Genomic DNA, 16,054 nt, shown 5'->3' with positions numbered 1-16,054 from the left:
AGAAATAGGAAAAACCCCCCCCCAATTTTTTTTTTTTTTTTTTTTTGTACACAGGAGCTGTTACTTTCCAGGCTCCACAAAGTGAATCACTTAAATGTGTCCTTTAGGCAAAGGTAAATATGTGGAACTTTTACCTTGGCAATTTACATTTTTCTTTGTTAGAACTCTAGAATCCAACGATGTCTCCCTGTCAATATTAAAGGACTATTTCAGAAATACAGGAATGTTCTTCTGTCTTCCTATAAAACTTCCAAAGCTGTGGTCATTTGAAAGAGTGAACCTAAATCCTTGAAAAGAAGAAAGTAATAATAGTGAACATTACGAGAAATAAGTTTACAGCTTTAAAAAGTAGGGTGATTTTCTACTCTTAAGTAGATCGACAAGTAATAGGTGTTATTTCCCAGAAGGTATTATAATGACTTGCTGATGATTTGCTTTCAGAGGAGAAAAAAACTCCCAGCAGTCCAAACCCAATCACTCTTCTGGTTGTCAGCTCTTACATTTCCCAAGATTTTTATTTCCAAGGTGTTTTTCATTAGGTATGTACTTTCATGAGATCACAAAAGAACAGCGTGTCTGGCAGAACTTCATTTTCTTGCATGTGCTTCTAATCACATGCTTTCCTGTGAGTTGTACTTCACTGTAGTTCTAAATATTCGGTGGTTAAAATAATATTAGCTAGTGTTTCTCAGTTTTTCTGTTTACAGGGAGCATGACTACTCCCTTGCCTGCCTTTCTGAGCACTTTTTTAATGTATTAGATTACACTTTCAAACCAGTAAGTAATGAAAATGTAGAAGTTATCAAAAGAGACTGCAAAATTTCAGTATTTGGTGTTCATGCCAGTGATTAAAAAAAAAAAAAGAGAAGCAACCCAAAAAACCCTGAAAAATAGCTTGTTAGGTGAAACTTTTGACTGAATAATGTCTGTCAGTTTTATACAAATGCAGATTTAAAGGTAGAAATAGAGCATATTGTTGTAGTGCTACCAGCTGTATAGTTGGAAAAGTAGTGAGAGATCTTTGAGTTCACTATAGAGAAGCCCATAGAGAGATATAAAATCTTGTGCTTCATATTCATATATGCAAATAATTGTGGGACCACTCTCTTTGAAAGGTCATAGCCATCAGGGGAAGCTCCTGAGGGGAAGAAAGCAAATGTCATTCCACTCTTCAAGGAGGGTCTGGGAAATTACATTCCCAGTCGCTCTTGCCTTGATCACTGGAAAAGGTGATGGATCACATCCTCCTGGAAGCCATTTTCAAACATTTGGAAGATATCACGGTGATTGAGAGTAGTCAGCATGGATTTTTATAGAGGGGAGATTGTGCCTGGCCAGCCTGAAGGCCTTCAGTGACAAGCTGATGGACAGGCTAGCAGTGGTGGCTGTTGCTTACCTCAGTGAGGCTGTCAGCTCTGCATCCCATCCGGCCTTGTAGACAAGTGTGCACCACCAGAAGTGCACAGTGAAGGGCACTGAAAACAGGATGAGTTGAAGGGCTCAAAGGAGTGTGACCAGTGCCACCAAGTTGAGCTGGACACCAGTCACTGGTGGAGTGTCCCAGGGGCTGATTCTGAGCTATGTGCTGTTTAACATCGTCATCAGAAACCTGAGCAGTGAGATAGAGCACACCTTCAGCAAGCTGGCAGATGATTTCCAGTAGTGCCTTCCAGCCTTAGCCATTGTGTGGATGAGTTGTATTTTCACCATTTGATTTGTCTTGAAAAATTAAATTACTGCTCTTTCAAAGTCTAAAATCCAGCTCATGACAAATCAAGAGAAGAGATGCCAGATACAAAGGGTGGGTTATGTGGAAGCAGGTGTAAGATGAGTATGAAAGATCAAATAGCTCCCAAGGAATAAGGAACAGTGTGAAGAAAACAGTGAAATACCCAATCTTTGAAGTGCAGCAGGACATTTTTGCAATGTATCTTGACTGCAGTATGATGAGAGGTATGACATGGTGCCATTTTCTTTTCCTGAGGAATAAGGTGATGTATTCCCTAAAACATTTCTGGAAGCTGTGTGGTGAAAAAATGAAAGATATACTTCTACTGGATCATCAATTGTTTGGTATGAAACTTTTGTGTAATGGCAGTATCTCTTAGAAAGATATACCCAAGCCTTAAGCTGTCAGGCCTATATTTTTCATTCTTTGCTGAAGGTGCTCAGTACTAAGATCAAATGGAGAATATAAATGGAAAGAAACTATTCAGTCTGTTCTTCCATTTGTGTTTGGGCCTTCATGCAAGACTTCCTGCAGATTTTATAAATCAGTCTTTAAAGGTAGTGAAAAGATTTTATTTTGCATTAATTCACAGGCTATGTTCTTTCAAGCAATTTTTGAATCTGAATGTAATATTTCATAGCTTTTTACAGATTGATCATCTTTAGCCTTAGAACTTACAAGAAAATGCAAGACCGTTTAACAAGTTTTAAGTAAGGATTGCGAAAGAATAGTACAGACTCCAAAATTTATGTAATACGTGAGATCAACAGATAACACTTGAAAATTTTTATCCAAGCAAACGGTGTTTAGCAAAAATGCTAAATCAGTCCTAAAAGTTATTTGATAATCTTTTATCACACAATGCTGTTAGATTCCAATTTATGAAAAGATGAAGTGCTGAATAGAGGAACATTTGATGGATATTTTTCTGATTGCAAGTGAAAAGCTCATTTATTTTCTTGATTTAAGTGAAAGCGGGGGTGCAAGGAAAGGTCAGAAATCTCTATTCCAGGTACAGGTTTTTCAAATCTACCTCTCTTAGATTGCTGCTTTTATTCAAAGCCAGATTTGCTTGATTGTGAAGTCCAGCCCTATCTGTAATTTTTTTTAGCCTTTCAATATATTCAGCAGGTGTTTCCAAAAGTTCTGACTATATCATTGTGTCTGGGGTACTGACTTACATTTTCTATGGTGGAACCTAAATTTAGATTTTCTTCTTGTTAGCTAGTTAGTATTTCTTTACCAATAATTCTCAAAATAATTAATCCTGTGTGGTAATAAAACCCATTTCTTACAACCTTCATGTTTAAAACTGGCAGTAATGCTGACAACAGGTTTTTATTTTCCCTGTTGATGAATATATTTTGTTTTGAAACTAGAGTATATACAATCTTTGTCCAAAGTTTAAAGGGGAGGTCAAGGTGAACAATATATGTATTATAAGAGGGGCTTTGCTAATTTACCATGCTCATGATATGACCAAACTTGGACAAAAGTATTTGGACACTGTTGTTGCCTAGACAAAGTGCAGGTGAAGTCTCAGAATTTGGTATTCTGAAATCATTGTAGACTTCTACATGAAAGAAGTACAAGGTGCAGAAAATAAATGGAAAAAGTAAGACTGCTTATTGAACTGCCACCAGATATGTTAGGGACAGACAAGTGCAACACAGATGAGGATTTGTAGTCATGAAATTGCATTATGTGATTATTGATGTTTTAGTGAGATATTTTTGCCGTATCTGCTGCAGAACTGTCAGACACAAGAAGCAATGGAAGCAGACAATTTTTTTCCCTGACATTTTCTACATCATTGTACATGGAATAATTTTAACCAGCAGTCTTGGACCAGTTAAAACTGGCAGTGAAAACTGTTGCAAAAGGGAAATTCCAAATTTGAGTATTTTTCCTCATTCCTCTGGAGCCCTTGAGGACTAAATTGAATGTTTCAGAACTGATCTTTATAACCATTTGCATCTTTACCTTACAGGGTATGTAATCAATACAGGCCTTGTCTGTGCCTTTGGGAAGTTTGTCTTTGTCTGGTGGAATATGCATTTAATTACAGCACCAGAAATACGTGTCTTCATATTGCATATTGATTTTTAAGCTGGAGACAAAGTGGTGCTTTAGAGTTGTAGATATGCAAAATGATATCCTGGCTTCCACAGTCTCTAGGAAAAAATAGTTTAGAAAATGCAAGTTGTGTTGCATGTTTTACAATAAAATGATGTTGCTATGTTGATACTGTGTGATTGCTTAAGAAGACACAGCTTACCTAGGCATGCTGGCTCTTAGTTTCCTCAAGTGACCTTTGTATCTGTTAGCAAATTTCAGGTACTTTTGGTAAAAAGATGTGGTATCAAAACAGACTGTTTCTTTCAAATGTCATGAAAAGCAAATGTCTTATAGAGGAGGGCATGTTCTGGGAGAAGTGTATTGGTAGTTGAACCAGGGACAAATGCTGAAATACTTATTTTGCTTTTTTCAAGCTTAGAAATATTTTCACTTTTTAAAATTCCAGGTCATTTAAGTAAATTGACAACTGAAGTAGAATGGTGTAATTTAAGTAATGTATTGAGGAATATAATTTGTAGATGATTACTTACACCTATCTGTATATATATGATCCATTGAGGAATGAATATACGTCAACTACTAGGCAGACTGTATTAGATTTCTTTCTTTTCTGTAGCTATAAATTTGTTCTTTTGTTATGGTTTTTTCATGTGCTTTTCCAAGATGGCCAGATACTTGACTGTGGTGCTCAAAAGAGTAGTGTAATTAATCCTTCACTGTTTGAAGGCAAACTTAGTCATCTCAGTAGTTATACTAAACTAGCTGCAGAAACTCTCTTATCTATATATGTAAATACAAATAGAGGTAAGAATTCTGCAGAGGAAAGGTGTGCTAGAAACTTCAGATCTAATTCCTGCCATAAAGGCACTAGCCAGCTGGAAAAAATACCAGCATTACTTGTGGTTCTGACCTAAGAGAAATATGGAGGACCAGAAGCTTTTTGATCACAAATATACCTTTAAAGTAAGTTTAGTCAATAAAAACCCTTTGGTAGGATTTAGTAAAAACCCTAGGATATGATTTTAGAGACACCTAAATGCAGTTTGAACTTTAGTTTTGTTGAATTTTTTACTGCTAAGTATCTTGTTAAGGTTGTGGAAAAGTTATTACACCATAAAATGCTGCGAAAGTTAGGAGTATGGGTTGTTCAAAATATAGGAAATGGCCACAATAGTGTTTTGACTGCAGTCTGCTGTACAAAGAAAATGCAGGATTCTGTATGAGTGATTTATATTCATGATATAGAGGACAAGACGATAAGAAATCAGTCCTTTGAGTAACTCTAATCCAAGGAGTTTTAGAGTAACAATATGAATAGGACATGCTTATCCAATGTAAAAGCTTATTCTTGATGAACTCCCAACTTCATCTGTTTTACTGTGAATATGAGTGATGCAGAAGGAGTTACTTAGGATGTAGTTTGAAATACTGTATTTGTTCTGTACACAAAGTGCTCTAACACAAGCAAAGCCCATGCAACCACTGGAAAGTGCATAGTAGTAAGTTACATAGGCTTTTCACCTTTGGTATTTTTGCTAATCCAGAACAGAGAGGAGTTGTTTATAGTCCGTACAAGTAGGGTGATATGGGAGTAATGATAGTATTATTTAAATGAAAAACAGCAACAAAATAGGGCTTTTAAAGAAAATGGCATGGGTTAACACAGTTGCATGTAAACCAAAGAGTAAATAAGACAATTTTCTGCCTTTGTATGAAAGTTCTGGGATGTGTGAGATTACAGTACTACTGAATGCTTGTCACCCTATGGAAACTGCTCCAACGAAATTACTGAGCAAAAATACTACTGGGTTTTTATTGCACATTTTAAATCCTTACTTGTGAGGCAGAACTTTGAATTTAAAAGGGAGGTGGAATTATATATAGAATAACATAGTACCTAAAAACTCGTTTCAGAGCAGGCTGTCCTCTTGCATTTGATCCTGATCTGATGTGTCCACAGCATCCAGAGTCATTCTAACCTGTGGACAGAGTAATTGCTGCTGTAGCAAAACCCACAGGAAATACATTTCTTCAGGAATGTTCATTTTAATGTATTAAGTTTCTTACTACACTTTTGAATGATGTGTTAATGATGTTTGACATGGTAGATTTTCCTGCTGTAATAGTCTTTTTGCCTGTGATACCCACCTTTCCTTGCTTTGAGGCTTGGTACAGAAAGTTGTGCCCTGCTGCTTCTGCTGACCTTTCTAGGGAGTGAAAGAGTTGGCCTTAAAAGAGTAATTAATTTTTTTATTCGGCTTGAATTCAGTTCCTGTGAAAGTGAGAAAAGTCTGTGTATTAGGCAATGTGCAAGGTTTTAATAAGTTGCAGTGCCCCAAGTTGGCAGCAATTGAGTGACAGCAGAGAAAGAAAATTTTTGGAGTGTGTTCAGAACTTAAAAACACAGTAGTGAGACTAACAGCTTTCATCAGGCTGAAACAGAGATAAAATATGGTTGATGGTAACTAGCAGAAGGCCCCCTTGGCATAGATACAGCATCCCTCTATTTTCTATCCTATCCAAATACTTCCTGTACTTTTAAAATTTTTGGACATGTGTGCTTTGATAATTTAGAGGTTTGTTTTTGTTTGGCTGTTACTGGTAATTTTAATGGCTCTTAGTTTTAAAGATAATTTTATTTAGATGCTCAATTTATTTATTTTAAAGAACTCTGGGATCTTCTATATAAGAAGATAATGAACAGGAAGTATTACATTAAAATAGGCTTTCTTAATTTTCCAGTGATTTTACAATTTGTGTGTTCTGTAATCAAAAAGAATATTTTAATGTTTAGATTCAATACATGTTTTGGAGCCATTTGTTTTGTGTTTGTGGTGGTCTTTTGGTTATAATGTAGTTTAAAGCCCCAATGAGTTGCAAAAGAAAATTCACATCTTTGAATTCAAGGAAAGCAATTAACATCAGAAAAGTGCTGATACTATCATTTGAATAAGGTTATATTGTCACTGCTATTGTGCTAGAGTTCTGTTTAGTATTGAAGTAGTCAGTTTTGTTAAAGTGGAAAGAAAATTGAATTATTTTGGAATGAAAATTAAATTATTTTCTCTAACTGTAAGCTAATCCAAAAAGACAGTTCCAGTCCCTAAGAATGCAGTGAAGGATCAATACCACCTTGATAATAAGGAAATATTTTGACGTTGGTTATGACTGCTCGACAATGAACAAGGTTGTTAGAGATGTGCTGGAGAAGTATAAACATTGAATCTTTTGTGAGACTTTGAGATTTGGTGTGAGTTTTGCAAGCCAAGCTGAAGGCTAGTAGGTTTTGCTGCACAGCTTTTCTTGTCAGAAGACCTGACTGGGAAGTGATAAATCACATTAGTATATTGCAATTTCTACCACCGTGCCACAAAAATGTTCCTCTGAGCAGCCTGTAACTTGCTAAGCCCTTGCAGTTGTCTTTCAAAACCTTTTTGATTTTTTTCTTCTCAGCAAGACATTTTTAACTTACTTGTCTTTCATGCTTCACAGGCACTTTCATGCTTCACAGGTACAGCTGAAAAAGTTCAGTTATGGTTTTGTATGATTGTGGGGCTGTGGTTTTAAATCTATATTGTTTAATATAGATTATAATTCCTATATTGTTTAGTATGATACTTTGAAATCTAAAATATAAATTATGATTTATAGCCATTCACTATAAATCATAATAGAATCATTGTTGAGGTCATAGTTGCAAAAGCAAAATAATTTAAGGATAAAAGCCCTTTGCCTAGTATTGTTCTTTTAAAGTTAACCTGCTCTTTTTTAAAATTGAAAACCAGTATTATGTTCTTAAAAGTTATAATGGCTCATCACAGGTGCAAATGGATGGCATGGCCAGTTCTGTAAATTGGTCTCACAGCCAGTAAGGATGCACAAACACCAGGAGTTACCAAATACCACTGGTGTGACTCACCCCATCATTGTGAATCCTCTAGAGAGTAATGTTTTAGGAGCCAAACTCATAAGTATTGGATTATCCAAATGAAAATTGGTTGGGATTATATGAAAACCTTATTAAAAGGTACATTTAAAAGGATGTGTAAAGAGTATGAGTCTATTCATTAGTACACATAGAAATTTTGCACACAGTTAATAATGTGGATGGGGAGGAGGTAGCATCAACATTATAATACCATAATGGGTAATTCAAAGCAGTTTAGATTACTCACTGATGCCTACATTTAAAATCAGTCTTTGAAAACTGGTGATTTCAGAAATGGACTAGTAGCAAAACCTATGTGGAGTGATAGTTCCTGTAGACCTGGTTTGATGCTTAAAGTACTAAGTGTCAAAAATTGCAATAGCTAAGCTGTCCAAAAATGCCCTTTCCAAAAATGCTTTGGTGAGTAAAGCTTAGTGAAAGGAGAGCCTAACACCAAAATACTTTTCCAGGAGCATGAGACATGCACAAACTTCTTCTGGCCAGATTCTGCTACATGTGTTACATCCATTTGCCATAATTGCAAAGGTTGGGTACCTCTTGGGTTAACACCGGTGCCTAAGCCAATGCCATCCCTTTGGCAATCTGGGCACCAGTGGCATCAGTAAGTGGGATACCAAATTGTTCAACTAGCATCTTTGCAGATTGATGTAAAAAGGCATGAGAATTTTTTGCTTGTTGAAATTTATCAGAGGTTGGCATTGGCCAGACAGCGGCTCCAGATACCTAGTATACAAATTTGGAATAAATAATCATCTCCTGCTCCTATCAATAACTTCCTCTGAGCAGCAAGAATGAGGGGTTTTTTTCTTTTTTGTCATATCTCATCATGACACAGACTGGTATAATTTAAATTTTGTTTGCATTTTTGCCTTCAAAACAGCAATTCACATAAGTTCTGAAGTCTAGTTTCCCCTCTGTGAAAGAACATAAACATTTTCAGTGTTTATGTTAAGAGGCAGTGTCTGACTGCAACGTTTGGTCAAAGTAGTAGTCCTGCCAAAAAGATATGAAGAAAATGCACGGCTGGTAACCTTAACATGAATCAATAGCCTTATGCAGTGAGGCAGGATACCATGCTGGGATCATACAGAGTGGAAGATGCTGTGCAAGGCATGTAAACAATCTCTGCACTGCATTTAGCATTAGTGTAGCCTCAGCAGGAGCAGTGTGTAATTTGGAACACTGGAGTTCAAAGAAAGGGGTGGCCCAAGGCAGAAAAGCTTGGGGGAAATCAGCAAGAATGAGCATACATCCAGAAAAAAAAAATAGCCTACTAGGAAACACAGAGCAGGAGAGAGCTATTAAGGTTTTTTAAATCTAGGTGATAGGGCTGAAGAGAGATGTTTGTCCCAGGAAGTTGTGTAGGAAGTTCTTGCAGTGAAGGAGTGGTTGCCTCTGCCTTTTGTTAATGAAGAGAAGAGGCAAGGGGACTAACCTTGTCTGTTGTATTAGAAGGAAAGGAAAAACACTGCAATGCAGAAGAGTGAAAGAGAGAAGATTTCATGGGAATTGTGCAGCCTTCATCACCAGAGACCTCAGGATCAGAATGAACATGAGCAGTATTGTGTGAGATCAGGCAGATGGGTGAAGGTGACTGTCTCAAGTTCTTCACAGATCTATGAACCTCTTCAGGTTTTTACCTCCCTTGGTTAAAATCAGCCTGCCTTTTATAATTTCTTTTTGCACTTTGCAAATAATTGTTAAATTAGAAGTACCTAAAGATGTATCAGTGGAGATCTTTGTTCTCTTTTCACCAGTAATAGTGATTAAATACACAAGATGAGGATTTGTCCAGGAATCATAAGGAGGAGTCCTACAAAGCCAAATATAGGGCAAGATAAGATTTAGTGCTGTGCCATGGTCACAGGGTCATTCTTTCATGAGAATGAATTCTCCCCCTGCTGCTGAGGTGGGTTTGGGAGGAGAAGGGTGATTTTTCATGGATTTAGTTCTACAGGTTTGCCAGACACTTGTGTTGGTCTCTGAAATACTCAGCTGTACATCACTGCATGGCTCTTCACATTTGGTTTAGGATCATAACAGGTTTCTCATTTGCATTTGTCTGGCATGTACAAATTATTTTACTGAATGGCAAAAGTAATTATGTCTTTATTAGTACAAAAATTAGGGACTTCAGTTGGTAATTTGTAGTTATAAAAAATTATAGCTGCTTTAAAGTAGAGTATTTTCAGAGTACAGTATAAGAATTGGTAAAAGATTTTGCTTCACTTGCTCAGCCCAAGTGATTTGAATAAGCAGTTTCAACTTCAGTTTTCTCTGGATAATTAGAATTAAACTGAAAGTTAGCAAATTAAACTAATGCTTATCCAAATTTCTCCCTTCTGTTTCTAATGACTGCTTATTTTTCTTTGCAAATAAATTTCTAATATGTAATGAGTTGCCCCAAAAGACAAATCCGGGGGGGAGTTCAGGGTTTTTTTTCCTCCAGATAGTGGACTCGATTAAAATACTTGTAATGATAATTCCTGACACATGTATTCACTTCTGTTAGTGGACTTGAGTGTTTTTCAGGGATTATTCAAAATACATAGTATTTAGATTTATCAATACTATCTCTATACTGATTTCTAGTAGATATCCCCCTATTGAATTTAAGTTGAATGGTCTTGTTTGGAAAATTTTTTGACCTAAAAATGTTGTTCCAGTCTATGCATACAATGATTTTAGAAATGGAAGCCTCCAGAATGAGACTTCTAATTTAGTTTTTTTTTAAAACTGTGATGCATTTTTACAGTGATGTGAATACAAAAATATTTTTGTCTGTAGGAAAAATCTTGTGTTCCAAACAGAGCTGTTTCAGTGAAGGACTTGTGACTTTAGAAAAAGGTGAACTGAATATTCCAGAGCAACTGAGGGTTTGTTTTTATTTTGCAGCTTTACAGTACTCCTGCACAGATTTCTAAATTGTCTCTATTGTTAAGTATGTTCTGTAACTTCTGAAATTTGAGTGTGAATCAAGCTGTTGATACTTTGCTGACACAGTACTGTCTTACTGTGCTTTCTCATCTCTACCTGCCTTGACCTTAAGGTAGGATATCTTTGGTGCAGGAATTGTTACCCAGTGCTCTGCTGATTAGTCATATGGTATAATACAGTCTTTGTTTGAATAGGACTTCTTGTCCTTACCAAAATCCAAAGAGTAAAATATTTTAAGGTGGAAATATAATGAGGATTTTAAAAGCATTTTTGTAGAGTATTATCAACCTGTGAACTTGAAGGGGGGAAAATGGTACTTTATGTATTATGTCCATGTATTATATATCTGAAAAATTCTGGTGCCTGTGTAATGTGTTGTTAACTCTAATGAAAACATGATAATTAGACATGTAGCTTAACACCCCATATATATGGAAGCAGGTTTTGTAAAAGATGTGGATTTGTTCTTTGAGTCACAGTGTAGCAATAGAAAGATTTCTTTGGTGAAATTATGTGTTTTCATACCTAGCAGATTGAATTGCCATAAAGTTCAGCACTAACTGAATTTAAAGATGTATGCTGTTTGTTTATTTCTAGGACTTTTGTAGAAGCAATCTAAATTGAATGCTTTGAGAGCTGTGTGCCCACATTCTGCATTTTTTAATGTTGAAGCAGTACTTACCTGGAGTGTATTTATTTTAAAAAAAAGCAAAAGGGGGTAGTGGTGGTGTGGGGAACAGTTTCTTCTGGAAATCACAGCGTGCCCACATTCTGCATTTTTTAATGTTGAAGCAGTACTTACCTGGAGTGTATGCCTTTATTTTAAAAAAAAGCAAAAGGGGGTGGTGGTGATTTGGGGAACAGTTTCTTCTGGAAATCACAGAGCTAATACAGCACAAGCTGAATCTGTTGTTCTTGCTATTAGAAAGACAATGAAGCATATCTTACCTTTTTTGACCACATTTTTGATAAGATCTTCTATCCTTAACCTGTTCTTAGAAATGCAGAGCCTCAGAATGTTTTTACATATTTGGTCCAAGGATTGTAGAGTTTCAGAAATCCACTTTGCAGCCTTTCACAAACAACAGTAATTTAATTTTTCAAAGAAAATTTTTGCTCGAATACTAATTTTTTCTACCTGGTTTTTACACAATAGCAATTACTTCTAAGTTAATACCATATTGTGGTTTTCTGCTTCTTTTCATGTGTGTTTACATTACATTAGAGCCTGATAGATTCAGGAAGGCTTGAGAATATCCTAGAATGTGTTTAGAAAATCACACAAAGATACTAGGATTTATTATGTTAACTTTTAGGTGGTCTAAGCTGTTTTGCTCAGGTACTCTTACCTTCAGATCAATTTAAACTGGAAAAGCAAAGCAAGAGCTGTAACTCAGCCTTATTACAATCTTACAGGCCACAACTGAATAGGAATCCCTGTTTTGCCCAGGATTTACAGATTGAATGGGTATCTAAATCACTCCGTTTAAGAACAAGTCTGGCATACATTATCTGCTTTAGTTGTTTCTTTACTTTTTTCCCTCTAAGTAAGCACTGTAGGTTTCATTATATAAACTGTGTTAGGAGTTGAGGAATCCTGTGACTAAGATGCTGAGAATGGATTATGAAAAACAGGACAGCAGAAAATAGAGGGTTATGAAGTGAGTTATCATGTTTCTAACCAGCCAAACTCTAGCTCAGTTCTTTAACTTGCCTCCATAGTAAAAGAAACAAAGGAAAGACAGAAGAATAACATAAAGGCAGTGCTTTCCAGTTTTGCAGCTGTGTGAATTGGTAAACACTTGTAAATAGGAAGAATTTAGATGAGTGTTCTCTCCAGTATCAAGTGATACGGTAATGTTTGATCTGTATCTCACTTGTGTATTTTTTATGTGCATTGTGTCTGCGAATGTGCCTAATAACCCTGGGCAAAGCTTGCTGTAGAGCTGGCTTCCCATCCCTGTGGCTGGGGTGGTGGGCAGCAGTGGGACTGCCTCCCACTGAAAGGATCTAGGGCAATTGGGGTAGAAATCCCAGCAGCTTGGTGGCTGCTAGCTCATGCCAGAGGACGGACACCAGGGTGTCAGTAGGGAATGTACTGCTGGAGCACAGCAATGCCAAGAAGAAATGCGAGGAAGATGCAGTCAGGGAGATCCTGTGTCTGGCTCCTTGCACAGCATTACTGTGACAGAGAAATTTGTCATTTTTATCAAAACAAAGTTGGTTTAAAACTGGCAAAACAAAGCTTAATTAACTTTTCAGAGACTAATGTTTAGGTTTATCGTGGTATATGTATTGTATATTTATTTTTTTTTCCACAGAAACCTGCTAATATTTTAGTTATGGGTGAAGGTCCTGAGCGAGGAAGAGTAAAAATTGGTATGTTTATATCTTTGATAAGTCCCAGTGTAGCATTTAAGTTAGAATGTTCTGAAGGTGCAGTTGTACCACCTAAAGTAGTCACTGTAATACCAGTATGTGCCTGGGCACATTGCCTAAGTGCTGCTTTCTGAGTGACTGGCTTCATCATATTAGCCCCATGTACCAGTTCTGACAATGAAATGCTGTAGCCTCATCAATAAAAAGTGGAAAATGTCATTATATTTTGCTTAAGTGGGTGTTTGTGTGGGGCGGGGGATTTTGATGTGGGGTTAAAGATGACAGCTAGCTAGGAGGAGAGGAGGAGAAAGAAATGGGATTTTAAAATTTCCTCCATTTTTCTCTAATGCCATGACATCTTGCTGCTGCTTATAAAAATCTAAATAGAGAACTACTCATTGCTACAAACCTTAAATCTTATAATGGAATCAAAGATGGCACTCAGCTTACAAAATATTTTTGAACGAATAGGCAGGTCCCTTGGAGATGAACACAAGGGACCTTAAAAGTGCAGAAACCACAGAAATCCATCCAAAATGTTTAGTGAGAGCCAATAGCTAATGTTAAATGCCTAGCCTGGGGTGGACCAGGATAGAAAGGACCCAGCACTTCCACACTGCTGTAACATTTTCTGGTGGGAGTTACTATTTGCAGTGAGAGGATGGTTTGTAGAAGTTCAGTTGTTTTAAACTAAATACATAAATAAAAATTAACAGTAGTCTAACAATAATAAACTGTACCAGGCTCTGCATTATTATGGCAGTGATACTAGTGCATAGCCTGTTTACATTTGCCATGGTAATACAGCCCCATTCGGGAGGGTTTTTTAAAGCTAGTTCATCTTTTTTTTTCACTTCCCTCTGGCTTTCTTTTGTGAGATTACTCTTCTGCATTGTTGCTCTGTTCTCTTATTGTTTTGTTGATTTGAGCTATACTGTTAGTCACTAGTAGAATGATTCAGGGTAGGATTTTGTGGGAGCGTTCAGTGCTGCTCTAGGCCTTCCCTTGTCCTTTGGAATCCAGGGAGTGATGGGCCAGGGTTGAATGCTTCTGCAGATCCTACTCTGAAAGTTTTTAATGCCTTTCTGAGCTTTTAAGGTTGGCAGTAGGGATTGAGGTCTGCATAGAGAACAGGTACAGCATGGACAACAGAAGGGAAAATTTCTTCATATTACCTTACTCCTCATGGAGGGTTTCTTGCAAAACAGAGCACGTAGGTCATCCTCTGGACTCCCTTTTGATAGTGGTGGTGATATTTGCTGTACACAACTACTTGCTATTAATTGCACATAGACCACCCATTTATTTCTTAATTTATAGTTTTGAATTAATTTGAGAATAACTTAGTAAACAACTAAATTAAGTCAGACTCTGTTAATGGACAGGTGAAAGATTCTGTATTGGGCCACCAGTCCTCTGAGCCATCCATTCCCAGCAGGGATAGAGGGAGGGGAACCTTGGGTTTTGAAGTGTGTTATCAAAATGTAGATTTATTTTTTTTAATTAAGGTTGCCACAGCAGTAAAAGAATGCAGAAATTATACACATACCAAGGGCTTCCACATTACAGTGTAACTAATTTTACTAAAAAATACATAACTGGTATTTAACGTAAAATAATTTTTATAGGCTTTTTGTGTCACTTTGGGTCATAAATCCACTTTTTGCCAACAATTTTCCTTATTATTCATAGTTATTAGTGACTTGACCAATTTTGAATAATTGATATTTTAATGTAGAAAACTGTAAAATGTTTCTCTTTTTAAATGCATTAAAGCAATCATAAATAGGAATGCATATGAAAAAAATAATTAAGGATTGTGTAGTCAAGTTATAGAGCCATATTTACACTGCAGTATTCCCTCATTGAGCTAGAGCATGTAGGTCCTTTTCCCTCAGGGTAGCTACTCATCTCATTTCATTCAAGTCTTTCTCAGCATATGAATATCCCTACATGATAGGGTCACTCTGTCTTGGGATTTAGGGTTGTGGGTCAGGAAAGCAGTTTCATGGGAGAACCTGCATATTTTAGTCTCTGCCCATTTTTTCCTGTATGATTTATATTTAGTTGTTCAGACAACTTTCTAGGCACTTGTACGCTACAAATTCTAGAAAGCAGTTTTTAATGATATAATGCCCACAACCAAAATTTAGAAATCATAGCCTGAATGGTATTCAGCACTGGTATATTGATACTGGAAATGCATCTGGATAGAAAAATCAGCAGGGAGGCAGATGCTCTAGGCTTAGGTGCTGTTTTTGTGTGAAGGAAGTCTTGCCATAGCTAACTTAATGAAGAGGGAGATTTTTTTCATGCGCACGTATGTATTATAAATCATTCTAACCTTTTCAGAATCTGCATTTTGTTTACTTTAAAAATTGCTGTTTTGTGAAAAAACATCCTGTGCGAATGGGAGTATTTTACCATAGAACATCCGGTAAAATGAGTCAGGATTTACCAGTGTCCTGAGGAGTTGATGCACTTCTTCAGAACAATGGTTAATTCTTTGTTGTAAATGACTCATGTTAGTAATGATTTATAATGATATACTTCATAGGTGATGCCATCCAGTAACTTCTACAGAAAGAAAATCTGCTCAGAGAGTTCATATCTGCTACAGTCTGCCTTTGTATTTTATTTAGGAGTGATGATAGTGCTAACAAGTAAACTCAATCAATTTGTTAAAAAAAAAAAAGATTGTTAGTTTCCATCAAATTTTAAAGCATCTCTCTTTGAATTTTGCAGCTGACATGGGCTTTGCCCGATTATTTAATTCACCTCTGAAGCCTTTAGCAGACTTGGATCCAGTAGTTGTAACCTTCTGGTATCGAGCTCCAGAGTTGCTTCTTGGAGCAAGGCATTATACCAAAGCTATTGGTAAGTAAATTGCACAAAAATGTACTGTTCTGTTCTTTATGTAAACTATACCCAAATATTAAAGCTTTGATAAATTAAATAAAAGACAGTAGCTGAGTTAAAGG

General features: G+C 36.5%; 1 protein-coding gene across 6 annotated transcripts in view; it reads left to right on the top strand.

The window, feature by feature from the left end:
• The window catches only part of CDK8 (cyclin dependent kinase 8), a 69,740-nt gene that overhangs the window by 38,757 nt on the left and 14,929 nt on the right, over positions 1-16,054 (top strand). For 5 of the 6 annotated variants that reach the window (XM_039718516.1, XM_039718520.1, XM_039718517.1 and 2 more), the window contains exons 5-6: positions 13,016-13,073; positions 15,819-15,950. In XM_039718516.1, the coding sequence (XP_039574450.1) occupies positions 13,016-13,073; positions 15,819-15,950 (190 nt within the window). The remainder of the gene's footprint in view (positions 1-13,015; positions 13,074-15,818; positions 15,951-16,054) is intronic. The other variant, XM_039718521.1, reaches the window with a different exon arrangement.

This window comes from Passer montanus, unplaced genomic scaffold (genome assembly GCF_014805655.1).
Source record: "Passer montanus isolate IOZ18808 unplaced genomic scaffold, ASM1480565v1 scaffold4, whole genome shotgun sequence".
Classification (NCBI taxonomy): domain Eukaryota; kingdom Metazoa; phylum Chordata; class Aves; order Passeriformes; family Passeridae; genus Passer; species Passer montanus.
This window is presented reverse-complemented; position numbering and strand designations above follow the sequence as displayed.